The 14037-nt window shown below is 46.9% G+C and overlaps 1 protein-coding gene across 6 annotated transcripts in view; it reads left to right on the top strand.

The window, feature by feature from the left end:
- The window catches only part of LRCH3 (leucine rich repeats and calponin homology domain containing 3), a 1351362-nt gene that overhangs the window by 943584 nt on the left and 393741 nt on the right, over positions 1 to 14037 (top strand). For all 6 annotated transcript variants that reach the window (XM_069617579.1, XM_069617576.1, XM_069617577.1 and 3 more), the window contains exon 14: positions 7469 to 7516. In XM_069617579.1, the coding sequence (XP_069473680.1) occupies positions 7469 to 7516 (48 nt within the window). The remainder of the gene's footprint in view (positions 1 to 7468; positions 7517 to 14037) is intronic.

The following is a 14037-nucleotide window of genomic DNA, read 5'->3' as shown; positions in this document are numbered from 1 at the left end:
GGAGAATTTATCACATGAAAATGGGGCATAAGTGGTTGAGCTATTGCTATGTGAATTGGTAAGAAAAAATTGTATTTAGAAAGATTGTGTGAAGTGCAAGATGGTATGGGTCTGTGTGGTAGATGAAAACATGATTTAAAGGAAGTAGCATGTAAAAAGAGTGCTTAGCAGGATGAGTCTGAGATGAACATGTGGCGAATGGTATCAATGTGTCGGTCTGCAACATTCTCATATGAGGGATGGGCATTTGAGGATGTGGCTTCAGATGATCTTCTAGGATGGCAGGGTATGTGATAGCTTTGCCGAACGTTATGAGAAAGTGCCCAAGATCCTTACAAATCTGAGTGGAGGTTGTGCAAATAAGGGGCACTTCTGGCTCACTGAACTATACATTTGTGATATGCTGTCTCCTAGAAGATTTCCTTAGGGTAAATAGTACCTTAGAAAGCGGGGGACATGAATCTAGAATCCTGAAATACTTCCCAGTAAAGGGATAGCTACTGTGTTAACTTAAGGTAAACATGCTATACATAAACATGTGCCTGGATTATTTCTAAAGTATTTGAAAATGGTTAGTGGACTTGCAACAAGGTACAGTTGGGCCCACAACAAGCACACAACCAAGTATGCTATGCATCATATACTGGAAATATATAGTAATTGGTATAACATTAGGTCAAACCACAGTTCAATGATGTAAGGAAATGCACAATACACTGTGTTTAAAATAAAATTTAATCTTTGTAAGTAAACAAAATAAATACCTGTAAATCCCAATGGGAAGACTGTTAGTCAACAGTGAAGTACTACTCTATTTGTATAAACTAGTTATCTGAATAACCTGGTAAGTAAAAAATAAATTGGCATTAGTATATAAAGTTCCCAGTTTATCCACAAACTCAGAAACAGGCACGTTTATGCTTAATTTAATTACTTCACGAGATACATTGAGTGAAATTCTGTGATATATCACACTGAAGAGGATATATAATCTCCAGTGTGGTTTCAAAATACAATGATTGTTCTCAGATGCCAGGGCTCCAAGGGAACAAAGGAAAATGGCAGTTCAACAATCAGAATGAATGCACTTTTACAGAGCTTTCAAAGTTCGCAAGAGTTTGTCCATAGTCTTTAAAAGGAGAAACCCTGTAGGCCGCTTGTGATTACAGGTAAAAGATAAGTCTACACTACTGACATCGCATAGGTGCAGGAAAAGGGAAAACACAAAGCTGGGCAGTCTGAGGGGCCTCCGCATGAGTTTCAGGGGACCGAAGGAGGATGTCTGCACTGTGTGACTCATGCTCACCGGTGTAATATGGTTGTGTTAGTGGAACACAAAATACTCCCTAACCAGAGTAGGGGTCACTGCAGTACAAGAACTACTGCAGAAAAAAGGTTGTCTCTAGACCCAGGGACAACTACTAAGAATGTGTTTGTGGTGGAAATGACCCAGGTAGCACTGTGATATATGCTTGGATCCATTCTGGACTTCGTTCCGGAGGACAAGAAGGTTGAGGCCATGTCCCTGTTCCAAGAAGGAGAGGTGGCCTCGGATCATGCCATCACTGTGGCTTTGAAAATCGCAGATGCCAGATTCCTCCATATAGGCAATGGGGTGTCCCTTTGACGCCAAGGCTCGCTGAAGGCCACTAACTTCAGGGCATATGTGGAAATATCCTTGATGGGGACAATCTGTTCGGCAAGACCATGGGAGAGTCTCTACAGATGATTAAGACGGCTACGCAGACAGCGTGCTCGCTGAGGACATTGCAGCAGAGGAGGGCCTCTGTCGGTCTTCGAGGGGGAAGGCTGGCAGGTCCTGAAAAGGGTAGAACACCCCCCCTATAGTCAGCCCTCCCATTCCACGATCCACAAGGCCAAGGCCTACAGAGGCCGTTCATAAACCTACAGCAGCGGAGGCCAGCATCGTTGTCGCCGACAAGCCAGGATGCAGATGCCCAAGCAGGCCTGAACCGCCGGGGATCAGGACCCCACTTCCACACCCCAGTGGGAAGTCGGCTAGCAAACTTTGCTGACAAGTTGAAAACCATCCCCACAAACAAATGGGTGCTGGACGTTCTTCATCAGGGGCATGCCTTAGAATTCCAGCACAGGTGTCCTCCCATTCCTCCTGTGGTGTGTCACGAGCTACAGGTGGCCCAACTGCTGCAGGAGGTTCAAGCCATGTTAAGAAAGGGGGGGGCAATAGAACAAGTTCTTGAGTGCCTCCGGAGATTCATAGTGTACTCCAGATACTTTCTCCTTCGTTAAACGCTAGGAGGGTGCAGGCCGATCCTAGATTTAAGACGCCTCAACAAGTACTTGAAGTCCCAGAAGTTCTTAACGGTCACGTTGCAGCACATGCTCGGCTGGCTGGAGGAATGGGGACTTCTGGCGACGTTGGATCTTCAAGCCGCTTACTTTCACGTCCCCATCCACCAAAAGCATCGAATGTTCCTGCGATTTGTGGTCCAGGTACAGCACTATCAGTTCAAAGCGTTGCCCTTCGGCCTGAAGATGGCCCCTGGGTGTTGATGAAGTGTTTGACCCTGGTGACGGCACATCTACTTGTCAAGGGCATCCACATATACCCTTATCTGGACAACTGGCTCCTCCATTCCCACTCTCACGCTCTGGCAAACCAGCACACGGCAGAGACCGTTCATTGCTGACTGAGCTTGGATTCTCCTTCAGTTATCCAAAGTCCTGTATGGAGCCATCGCACAACGCTCTGTTCATGGGCGCCCGTCTCAACACGGTTGTATGCCTGTCGACACCCTCGGACGAGACGGTGGCAACCATCGTGGGGAAGGTGCAGCGCCTGTAGTTGGCGCAGCGCCTGTAGTTGGCGCAACCCGCTACAGTACAGGCCACCAAGTCGCTGTTGGTGAAGAAGTCATCCTGCATCCACCTCGTTCTATTCTGCAGGCTGTGGATGAGACCTCTTCAAGAGTTCCTGGATGCACGATGACTGCAAGTCACGGGTGCTTGGACAGACAAGATCACCCTCAACCAGGAGTTCTGGCAAGCTCTACGATGGTGGGGAGTGCGCCCACATCTGGCGTGGGGGGGGGGCTCCTTTTCAGGTCCCACCATACCAGGCCATGGTCACCACGGATGCCTCCCTAAAGGGATGTGGAGCCCACATTGGAAAGTCGCACACCAGAGGCCTCTGACTCCCAGAGGGAAAGGACCTTCACATCAATGTCCTGGAGCTCCATGCAGTCTTCTGGGCTCTCAATCATTCCTGCCTCAGCTACGGGGGAAGGTGGTGAAGATCTTCATGGACAAAACCACTATCATGTTCAACATCCAGAAACCGCAGGCAGGACCTGCTCTCTCGTTCTCTCCCTGGAAGCCCAGTCCGTGTGGCACTGGGCCATTCTTCAGAGCATTTATCTCGTCCCATTTCACCTGGCTCACCATCGCAGACTCGCTCAGCAGAGAGCTGCTTTCCGGCCACAAGTAGGAGCTTCGTCAGGATTAAGTATCTCTTCTCTTCAGCAAGTGTTGTCAACCTCGAATCGACCACTTTGTGATGGCAGCCAACTCCAAGTACCAGAGGTTCGGCAGCAGGTTTCCTCAGCTGGGGGGGGTCTGAGGTACGCCTTTTTGTTCCTTTTGTAGGAGCTATTCCTCTATGCCTTCTCTCCGGTCCCGCTACGTCTGACCAACCCACTCAGACAATGTCATTGCTGGATGATGATAATCCTTCTGGTGTGGCCATGGCAGATCTGGTACCCAGACCTGCTCCATCTGTCAGTGGTTCCGTCCATCCTGCTGCCTCCACTTCCCAATCTTCTCCCAAGAGCAATACTGCACCACGACCCAGGGTCACTGAGCCCCACAGCCTGGCCCCTGCAGCCCTAGACCTTGAGCATTATTCCCTGCCAAGATGATCCTGGCCAAGACCAGAGCGTCCTCTATGTTGTGCTACAGCCACAAGCTTCTCAGTATGGTGCAGAACTCGGAAGATTACACTGCTGCGAGTCACAGCATTGCAGCTCTTCCTGTATCTGCATCCTTGGCCAAGGCTGGCCAGGCTGAGGCCTCTATCAAGGTGCATCTGGCTGCCATATCGTGTTAAAACAGGACGAATGGTAAGCTATCCCTGTGGTTGCACAGGCTTGTCAAGGAGTTCCTCCACAGCCTCTTCAGGACTTTTCCACCAGTGAAGGCTTCTGCTCTGGCTTGGGAGCTCAACATTGTGCTGACTAAGCTCATGGGGCCCCTTTTGGACCTATGCATCAAGCCCCTTTAAAGTTTCTCTCGTGGAAGACTGCTTTTTTGGTGGCCCTCACCTCGGGCCAGGCGAGTCAGGGAGGTCCAGGTCCTTTCTTGCAAGCAGCCATACTTGTCTTTCCACGCTACAAGGATGGTGCTGCAGACCCACCCCACTTGTATGCCAAAGGTTCCTACAGAATTCCATCTCAGCAAGCCTTTGGTTCTTCCAGTCTTCTTCCCGAATCCTTCTACAACGGCGGAAAGGACATTGCATTTGCTGGACGTTGGTCGTGCCTTGAAGTTTGATGTCCTTGAGAAAGGAAGAAGACTGTTTGGTCGTCAATGCCAATGTGACTCAAAAAGCTCAGAGGGAGCGAACAGCAACACATAAACTGCATAGGTAAGTACCCAGGAGTTAGACCTTACCTTCTTTGATGAAGAAGAGCAATGTCACTGGGGGGTCCTCAAGGTAAAATGACAGCAGCTCTGGCTCGGGTACCTGTGGTTGGTGGCTGGATTAAGAATTTTTGGCAGGAACAGAGGGTCAGACTCGGTCACAGTAATGCCCAGCAGACGATCTTCGCAGCACTTGGTTGTGGAGGCTCGCCACAGGCTTTGGAGCAGCAACAGTTGTCACCCAGCAGAATGTCTTCCTTCTCTCTGTCCTTGACTTCTACGATCGGGATGGAGTCTCTATTGGCTCAGGAAGATGCCCACAGGTTTGCCAGAGGTCCCATGGTATTCAGGTTTTGCGTGCCTGGAAAGGTCACAGCACTTGGTGGAATGGGTAAAATATTAGATGGTTTCGAGGCTGCTTAGGCCAACCAGTCCAAGGGAGGAAGTCGTCTGGTGTGGATCTTCCCTATCGCTCATAAGAAAGGGCTGGAGCTACAGGGATCACTGTCGGCTTGGCGTCGCCTAAGGTGGCTGCAGACGTCCTTCAGAATGTTTCTTCCAGTGGTCGACTCTGGCTTCAACATCAGACCCTCACCTTTTATGCAGTATCCCAGCCAATCAGCATGCATGCATCATTCACACCTGGGTGGTTGCTGTCCCAAAGGGACAGCCAGGCACCCAGTTAGAACTGGATCCAGAGCAGATACACTAGAGGACAAAGACCTGAGGAGTTTGGGTGTCCTTCCAGCTTCCTGTCCTCCCAGACACACTGGTGCCTCCGGGCAGACTTCCCAATGGGAGCCTGTCGAAGACAAAGGAGTGAGCAGGACTTCCCTCACCCAGGTTAGCAGAGAAAGTCTCAAGAAAGGGCAAGCCATTGTGAGTTGGCGTAGATAAACAGGCACCATTTTAGGTCAATGGTGACCCATGTGTCCTTTACTGCAGCTGTGACAGCCGCCTGTGTGTAAAAAGCAGAAAAAGTAGGTAACAAATATCCACTGCTACCAGCCATTAGGATAATAAGTATCCCCTAAGTATCCCCTTATCCTGGTAACAATAAGTTAGCACAGAAAAATAAAATGAAACCAAAGAGGGAATCTCAAGGAGCTCCCAGCAGCACTGCACAGAAGATGCTGTGTGCTGCAGTAGTAAAATACAGATGTCATTGAAAAAGATGGAGGAAAGCAGATTACATCAAGGTTAACTAAAAAGGGTTCACAGTCACAGAAAAAGAATGGCTGAGTGAGGAAAAAGGTTCCCACTCACTCGAGAGGGTCGTAAAAACACAATAGTCCAGCAAAAAGTGCTGGGGGGCTCACTCAGTGGGGACAATTACACATAAGATGGAAATTCTACCTAGCACTCGGTATCTCCTCTGTGAGACTAGTAACAGTTGACTCTCTCTTTTATATCACTGGGAGCTGCTTCTGAAATTTGTCCTCTTAAAATAGATGGACTAATCCTCCCACCCCCTGTCTTGTGGGCCAGTGCCCTGCCCTCCCGCCTCCCTGTCTTGTGGGCCAGTGCCCTGCTCTCCCGCCTCCCTGTCTTGTGGGCCAGTGCCCCGCCCTCCCGCCTCCGTCTTGTGGGCCAGTGCCCCGCCCTCCCGCCTCCCTGTCTTGTGGGCCAGTGCCCCGCCCTCCCGCCTCCCTGTCTTGTGGGCCAGTGCCCCGCCCTCCCGCCTCCCTGTCTTGTGGGCCTGAGCCCCGCCCTCCCGCCCCATGTCTTGTGGGCCTGTGCCCCGCCCTCCCGCCCCATGTCTTGTGGGCCTGTGCCCCGCCCTCCCGCCCCATGTCTTGTGGGCCTGTGCCCCGCCCTCCCGCCCCATGTCTTGTGGGCATGTGCCCCGCCCTCCCGCCCCATGTCTTGTGGGCCTGTGCCCCGCCCTCCCGCCCCATGTCTTGTGGGCCTGTGCCCCGCCCTCCCGCCCCATGTCTTGTGGGCCTGTGCCTCAATGCCCCCCCGCCTTTGAGTAGTTGAATAACCTTAGCGATTGTCTTGTTTCGAAGGCCTCCACATGTACTGGTCTGGGGTAAATGTGATCCATGTGTGTTCTGGACATTTAGGCAATGGGCATTTTTCTAAAAAGCTGAAGAATGAGAACAGGAATTAAATCTAATTGTGGGAAACCCCTTCTTCATAGGCATCTAGGGTTAGAACTATCACATATAAACCAAAAATGAGTGGGTAGCCATAGTGGATTCACCACTTAGCAAGAGAACTGCAACTTTTATAAATGTCTTGGATAACTTTGCACAATTTACCGTTTTTGCACAAAAATGCTCTTCACAATGAAATGATTTACTTGATATGAAGTGAGATGGTGTAAGTTTCAGTTTTGAGCAACATACATACAAATGGGTCTAACTATGTTGAAAGAGAATTTTTATAAACAAGTTTTTTTTTATTGAAATTTTCTCTATTGTTGAATGTTTTTATAATGGAATATTAGTAAAATTGAATGAATTATTAAATGTCTTTCGGCTCACTAGCTACAGTCCTAGCTTCTTCTCCTTAGCTTTCTCTACTTTCATGTAAGAAACCTACTACAAAAAGTGTTTCAGTTCCATAGGGCATCACTTTTGGTTTATATGTGAATGAGAACAGGAAGGCATTGATGTCTGGGCAATGTTTTTAAAAAAGTATCTGTTCTACAATTCAACAGTAACCGCATTCAACCGAACTGTTTTGTGTATATGAAAACAATTTGAATAAAACTGCTCTCCCTTTTAATTTACTTGGACACAAACAAAATAGTTGTCACAATCCCAGATATATAAAATTCTAATTAAAACTGAAAATCTACCCTTGTATTGACAGCTTTTGATATTTTGTTTCTGTTATGTAGCACAAGGCAACGCTAAGCCCTCAGAAACAGAGTCCCCTGGACAGTGAGGTAAGCAGTGTGAACTTAGAATTTTTAAAAACCCTTTTTAATACAGTCAATACATGAAGATACTTCAGTTTTATTGCATGCATTGAACACTTGCAATGTTAAGGACCATCGAAAATAACAGAAGGTTTTATAACTGCCAAGCCCTGCTCTAGCCCATGTTCATAGTGCATATATTGAAGAGCACGTTTTTGATCTGAAACATTTAAATTTGTTGTCAGTTTCAAAATTAAAAAATATTTTCCCACATGAGATCTAATATCTAAATGTTGTTTTGGTAAATCATCTATTTACACAGTTTAGAATGAAATGTTAGCACCTTTTTAATATTTTTTTCCTACTTTAGTTGTAATTATAATTTTCGTAAATCTGTATTTGAATTTGAGTGACCAAAGTCTTTGCCCTGATTTTTAGTCTACCTTCACCTGACAACAATCTGCAGCTAACGACTTAATTGCTCTCCAAAACATTTGTCTTGGAGTGTCACTTGTACATCAATTATTTCTAGCATTTTGCGTGCATTAATGGAGGTTGTCAGTAATCTGCAACCAACTTATGGTTCACCTAATACTTTGAATAGTGAATTCCATGATCACACGCCATTGGCTAAGCTGGCTAGGGCTCACAGAAGGTGTGGTACAAAACATCTGGAGAAAGTTTGCTGATCCCTGACCTAAACGGATGCAAGACAAATGTGTTTGTGCTTGGCCCTAAATGCTTTTTGAAAAGGTCTTCCTTTTTTAATACGCACTTTAGATTTCTCTTTCTGGCCTTGTCATCACAAGGGTATATAAAAATGAGGACTCTGATTGGAACCGGGTGGTCCGGAATGAAAACAAAGTCACAATACACAGCATGAATCGAGGACTGGACCACTATTGTGTGCGCTATAATTTCATTGCTATTAGACCATTACTTAATGTGTATTTGCTTCAGATCTTTTAGTCCACCAAATGCATGTCTTAAATGTCATGATACTACATGGGCATAGGAGTTGCACATTGCAACAAAATTGGTTATTATCCAACAATTATTTTATGTGTCCTATGTAAGTAAGGCTTGGACACAAAGGTGGCATAGTTTTAGTTGGGAGAAAGGCCTCACTGTTCCTAAAGCTAAGAGGGGTTTCCCTGCCTCACAAAAACGAGTGAAAATGTCAGGATGTCAAAATAAAATGTCCTCATGGTCGTGTCCCAAAGACCAACTTCTGACCCTAACACTAATAATCTAAATCAAATGTGCAAGGGTGTTCCCTTCCAAAGTAAAGTGGTAATTGCAGTTCTTTCCAACAGAAAAGTTCCCAATTTCTCGGGTGATGAAAATGACAAAAGAAATGTACCACAATGTATAACTCCCAAGGATTAGGGTTTAACTTTTTTCCCCCTGGATTCCTTCTGGTTCTACCTTTCCTTTCTTTATCTTCGTTCCCAGACCCTGGATCTTCTTGGATGAACTTTACTGTACGTTTTACATTTTCATATGGGTGCCAGTCCCAGACTTGCAGTTCTGTAGTAAACCAGCTTGTTGTACTTTCCTGCCAAGCATAGGTTTTCTTGTGATCTGTTTGCTTTCAGGGTCCAAGACCCTCTTATTCTCAAATTCTCATGTGGGTGCAGATCCCAGACTTGCAATGTATAGTCACAATAGCTTAGTTTACTCTCCTGCCAAGTGTATGCTTTCTTGTGGACTGCCTCAGTTTCTCTCAGGGTCCCAGGCCCTCTTATTCTTTGGCTCTCATATGGGTGCGTGTCCAAGACTTGCTATGTTCTGTTGTAGTAGCTTGGTTTACTCTCCTGCCAAGCATATGTTCCCTTCTGTACTGTCTCTGTTTCAATGGATTGCCTTTCTCCCACAGATTCCTCATTAGATAGACATCCATTCCAGCATCTGCTGCTCAGAAAACCTTTTGACATTTGGGCATAGTGTACCTAGACTCTGCCGTCGATCCGCCTTGATTCGATTCTCAGTCGTTTGCTCCGGGCGTGACATCGGTCGTCGTACATATACTGTGTCCCTACGGCCCTTAGCTCAGTTCTTTTTCTGCGTGTCAGCATGCTGCTCGAGAGCAACACTGCATCGATAACTTTGATTTCACTTGACGTTTTTTGTCATTTTTCTCTTGACACAAGCTCGACCATGTCCGCATCCCAAGTCTCTGGATTCAAACGTTGCAGGGACTGCAGCTGGAAATTGTCTGTGGCCGATCCACTCAACATCTGCGTGTGGTACCTCTGCACTGGTCATGACACTGAGGGCTGTACGTCATGTGGCAAAATTAATGCAAAGTCCCTCAGGAAACAGACGGCAACGCTTACAGTAGGCCGACCACCCTCTAAATCCCAGTGCGGTCAACCGTTCGGTCTTCGGGGGCCGAAATGGAGGGGCCTACTCCAGAAAAGGAAGACGGTCATCAGAGAAAAATTAATGAGATCTCATTCCTGCAGCCATTCGTCCTCTACCCACAAGAAGAAACTACACCCCCGGCACCGGCACAAGTCCGATTCTTTTGGGGAATGCAGTCAGTGATTGGTTTATAGGAGAAAGACAGTTTAGAAACAAAACTGAAACTGTTTTTTATTTACCGAGGATTCCCAGCCAGACGGGGAATATTCATGAGCATGTGAATCCATGCTGGAGAACAACAGTTACAGGTAAGTAACTTGTTCCATTCTTCTCCTGCAGATTCCTCATCACTGTTAGGGAGACTTCTCATAAATGTGATAATTCCCTTCACCTTAGAAAACCCCAGCAACTTTGCTGGATTTTGAGGACTTGATTTATTTACCTGGAGAGAGCGTGACCCTTTTTCCCACTCTCTCATGTGTTTTGAAATGTGTTTTACTCTTGTGTTTCTTTTTGGTTATGGAGTCTAACCAACTCCAAAGGCATCAGCTTTTCATTTGTGTCACACAGCACCCTCAGTGCAGTGGCACAGGGAAACCTTTTCAGGCTTTCCCAAGGTTTAAATACCTTCTCTGGGATAAACTACTGTTTCCCAGAGTAAGTAAAGTGAATTTGACTTTAATAGTCTTTTAAATTCCTAGACCCAGCACACCCTATCTTACAGTAGAGTGCTGGAGGGGGTACTTAGTATGCCCTGCGTCTAGAAACTCATGTAGCAGTCAAATGCTACCCTTTCCTCTCTGACTGGCTGGTGTTATGGGTTTTACAACAAACTACCATGATTTTTCCTGACAGCGAGCACCGGTAGCGTTAAATCGCGGGAGCCATGTTTTTCAAGATGGCGTCTGAGCCCCCTCTGTAAAAACAGGCCCCGGTCTTCTTTTTCGCCATTTCTTTGTGGAAAGGTCCTTCTAGAGTTTTGCTCTGTGCACCAAACCAGGCTTGGTCTCTTTGCTCATTCAGGAGTGAAGACCGCCTCTGGCGCCCAAGTGTATGGGGTGGGCAGGAAGTGAGGCAGGTACCCTGGACACCCTGTGTTTATTCTCCTAGGAGACCCAAATGCACTCTGTGGTGATTGGCTGGCTGACTGTCCAGCAAGGACAGCCACCCTGCTGGGTGATTGACATCTTGGCTGGAATGAATGGGAGAGAACTGAATAAAAGGCGAGTCTCTTGGCTTGGAAGGCAGTCGACCACTGGAATGAAAGAACCGAAGCCCTGCAAGGACGACTTCTCCCTTTGAGTTGGTGGGACCAATCAACTCAACAGTAAGCCACCTAGATACCTATCTCGGAGCTGGTTGCATCTTCCTCAGAGTGCTGCGGGAAACCGTATAACTAGGGAGAGGGACACCAGTTCGTGTGCGTTACTTACAGCCACCGGAATTGAAGTTTTGCCAAGTGCCAGCTTTTTGACCAGACCCTGTGCAATGCAGGAGTCCCCCGACGTCCTCCCTCTTGTCCCCACGACTGAGGCACAGGAACAGCGAGATCTGCAGGAACTGCCAGGAACAGAAGTCTTAGGCTGCATCTTTTTCTTCATTTGTAAGGTACTGTGAAATAAGACTGAGAGTACTTGCCTCTCGCGGTGAAAGTGCTTGAAACTTTTGCAACTCCCAGGCCTAATCAGCTTGTGACCCAACATATGATTCTTCTTTTTACAAACTACTTCCAAGAACTTGTGCAGAGACTTTACTGTTTACTTTCCAGAACCGCTTTATCCTATCCAAGACTTTAGCCCATTGACTTTGGCCTAGCCTATTGAATTGAATTGACTCTTCTGGTGAACCCAAAGTATATGCACTGTCTAAGAATAATTGTAACCTTTCTTGTTCTAATAATCTTTGCCTTTTACTCCTCTTGAAAAGTATTCTGAAATAGTAGTGAAGTATATTTGTGTGTGATTATATTGCCTCCTTCCAATGAATGTTTTATAATGGAGAGATAAATAAATTAATAAGTATTTATCAAAGAAACCTTGAGTGTAAGAGTTTGCTTGCACACTTGTGATTGTAGACCTCTGTGTAACATCATTACTGCTCACATTCCCCTCTTGAGATAAGCCTGGCTGCTCAGCTCCGCTACCAAAACTGTGTAGTACAGACTTATACCAAAGGTTGGTTTGCTTACCCCTGTAGTCCTACTGTGTATGCCTGCAAACTTTACCTTACAATCACCCCTCCCATCCATCCCTGCTATGAAAGCGTCTGCAGTCGGTGACTGTCTTTTTCTTCAGAGGTAAGATGTGAATGATGGTTTCATGGACTATTGTCCCTTTTTTGGTTCATTGCTGTATGCCTTCTGCGGTCTCTATTTGCCACACAAGAAAATAAAAATCCCAGTGGAGATTTTCCATTTTCTTTCAGCTGTTTGGCCGTTTTGTTGCTAGTTTTCCTCTACAGTGGCTGAGCTTGGGAGGCAGGGGGAGAACTGAGGTACAGGGGCATTGTGACACAGTATATGTAAGGCAATCAACGTCGCGTCCAGAGCACATGACTGAGCATTGAGTCAAGGCAGATCAACGACTGAGTCGAGCACCCTCTGTCGAAATGTTTTCTGAGCAGCCGACGCTGAATGGATATCTATCTGATGAGAAATTTGTGGGAGAAAAATCCATAGAACATTAAGTTAAGTAATTTCTGATGCTTGTTAATCTGCTTAGAATCACATGCTGTGCATAGGGTCCGACATCCAGTGGTAACCGCAGAGTATTGCATCTTGTCTTTCGGGTAAACAAGGGTATTTATTCTGTGTACTTCCTTGTACCCAAAAAGGATCTCACCATGCGTCCTGTTCTAGATTTGCGCCCAGCGAACAAGTTTATAAAACCCCAGGCGTTTTGCATGGTAACACTGCAGGAGGTGATCCCATTACTGAAACAGGGGGACTTCATGGCAACATTGGACATGAAAGATGCATACTTTCATATTTCAATGTTGCCAGCGCACAGAAAATAACTAAGGTTCATGATCCAGGACAAACACTACCAATTCAAGGTACTCCCCTTCGGCATCGCCTCGGCGCCAAGGGTGTTTACCAAAGTCCTTGCAGTGGCAGCAGCACACCTGCCCAGACTATCAGTCCCAGTTTACCCTTACCTCGACGACTGGCTCATTACGGGGGACTCGTTCGACGCTTGTTTTTCGAATAACCAAACAACAGTAGATCTCCTCTTCAGCCTGGGTTTTTCAATCAATGAAAAGAAATCCAGCTTAGTCCCCAGCCAAGTAAAACAATTTCTGGGAGTGCTAATTCGGACGGAAGACGGCCTTGTCTTCCCCTCCAGCAAGATGGTTCAGAACATGCTCTCTCAGATTCCTCAATATGTAGCCAGTCGGGAGGGGACGGTACGCAAAGCTATGTGTTTGCTAGGGATGATGGCGTCATGTATATACTTGCTTCCCCACGTGCGGCTGCGCATGCGTACCATGCAGGAGTGGCTCAATAGCCAGTGGTGTCAGGCCAGCGGACAATGGAAAGATCTGTTAGTTGTCTCGCCAGCCCTCGTTCTCTCTCTGCAGTGGTGGTCCAGAGAAAACCTCTTGAAGGGGGAAGACCTTTACCACCCCTGCAGTGGAAGCCTCTCTCACGACAGACTCCTCTCTCACGGGGTGGGTGGCTCACCTGCTTCAGCAGACGACACACAGAGTATGGTCGCCGCAAGTAGAGTCCAACCATATAAACTTACTGGAGCTACTAGCGGTGTTCAAAGCATTGAAAGCCTTTCAAGTGCAACTGCAAGGGAAGACAGTTCTGATCCTAACCGACAGCACTGTAGCAATGTATTACCTGAACAAACAGGGGGGCACTCTCTCCAGGGCTATGCAAGCTGTCCCAAAACATTTGGATATGGGCTCTCAAACACAAGATGTTTTTGTTGTCCCAACATGTTCCAGGGGAACTCAATCTTCTGGCAGACGTGCTCAGCAGAGATGTTCCTCTGCCAGAAGAATACAAATGGCGACTGCACGAAGACATTGTGTCCAACGTCTTCGCAGAATGGGGTTTCCCAGAGATCGACCTGTTCGCTACTCGGGAGAACGCCCAATGCCAAGACTACGCCTCCAGGTACCCCCAGAACCGATCCAAGGGTAACGGTCTCTGGATAACTTGGTCGGGGAAA

This window comes from Ambystoma mexicanum, chromosome 10 (genome assembly GCF_040938575.1).
Source record: "Ambystoma mexicanum isolate Mex_15411 chromosome 10, UKY_AmexF1_1, whole genome shotgun sequence".
Classification (NCBI taxonomy): Eukaryota; Metazoa; Chordata; class Amphibia; order Caudata; family Ambystomatidae; genus Ambystoma; species Ambystoma mexicanum.
The sequence above is the reverse complement of the archived record's forward strand: the minus strand, read 5'-3'. Positions and strand labels throughout refer to the sequence as shown.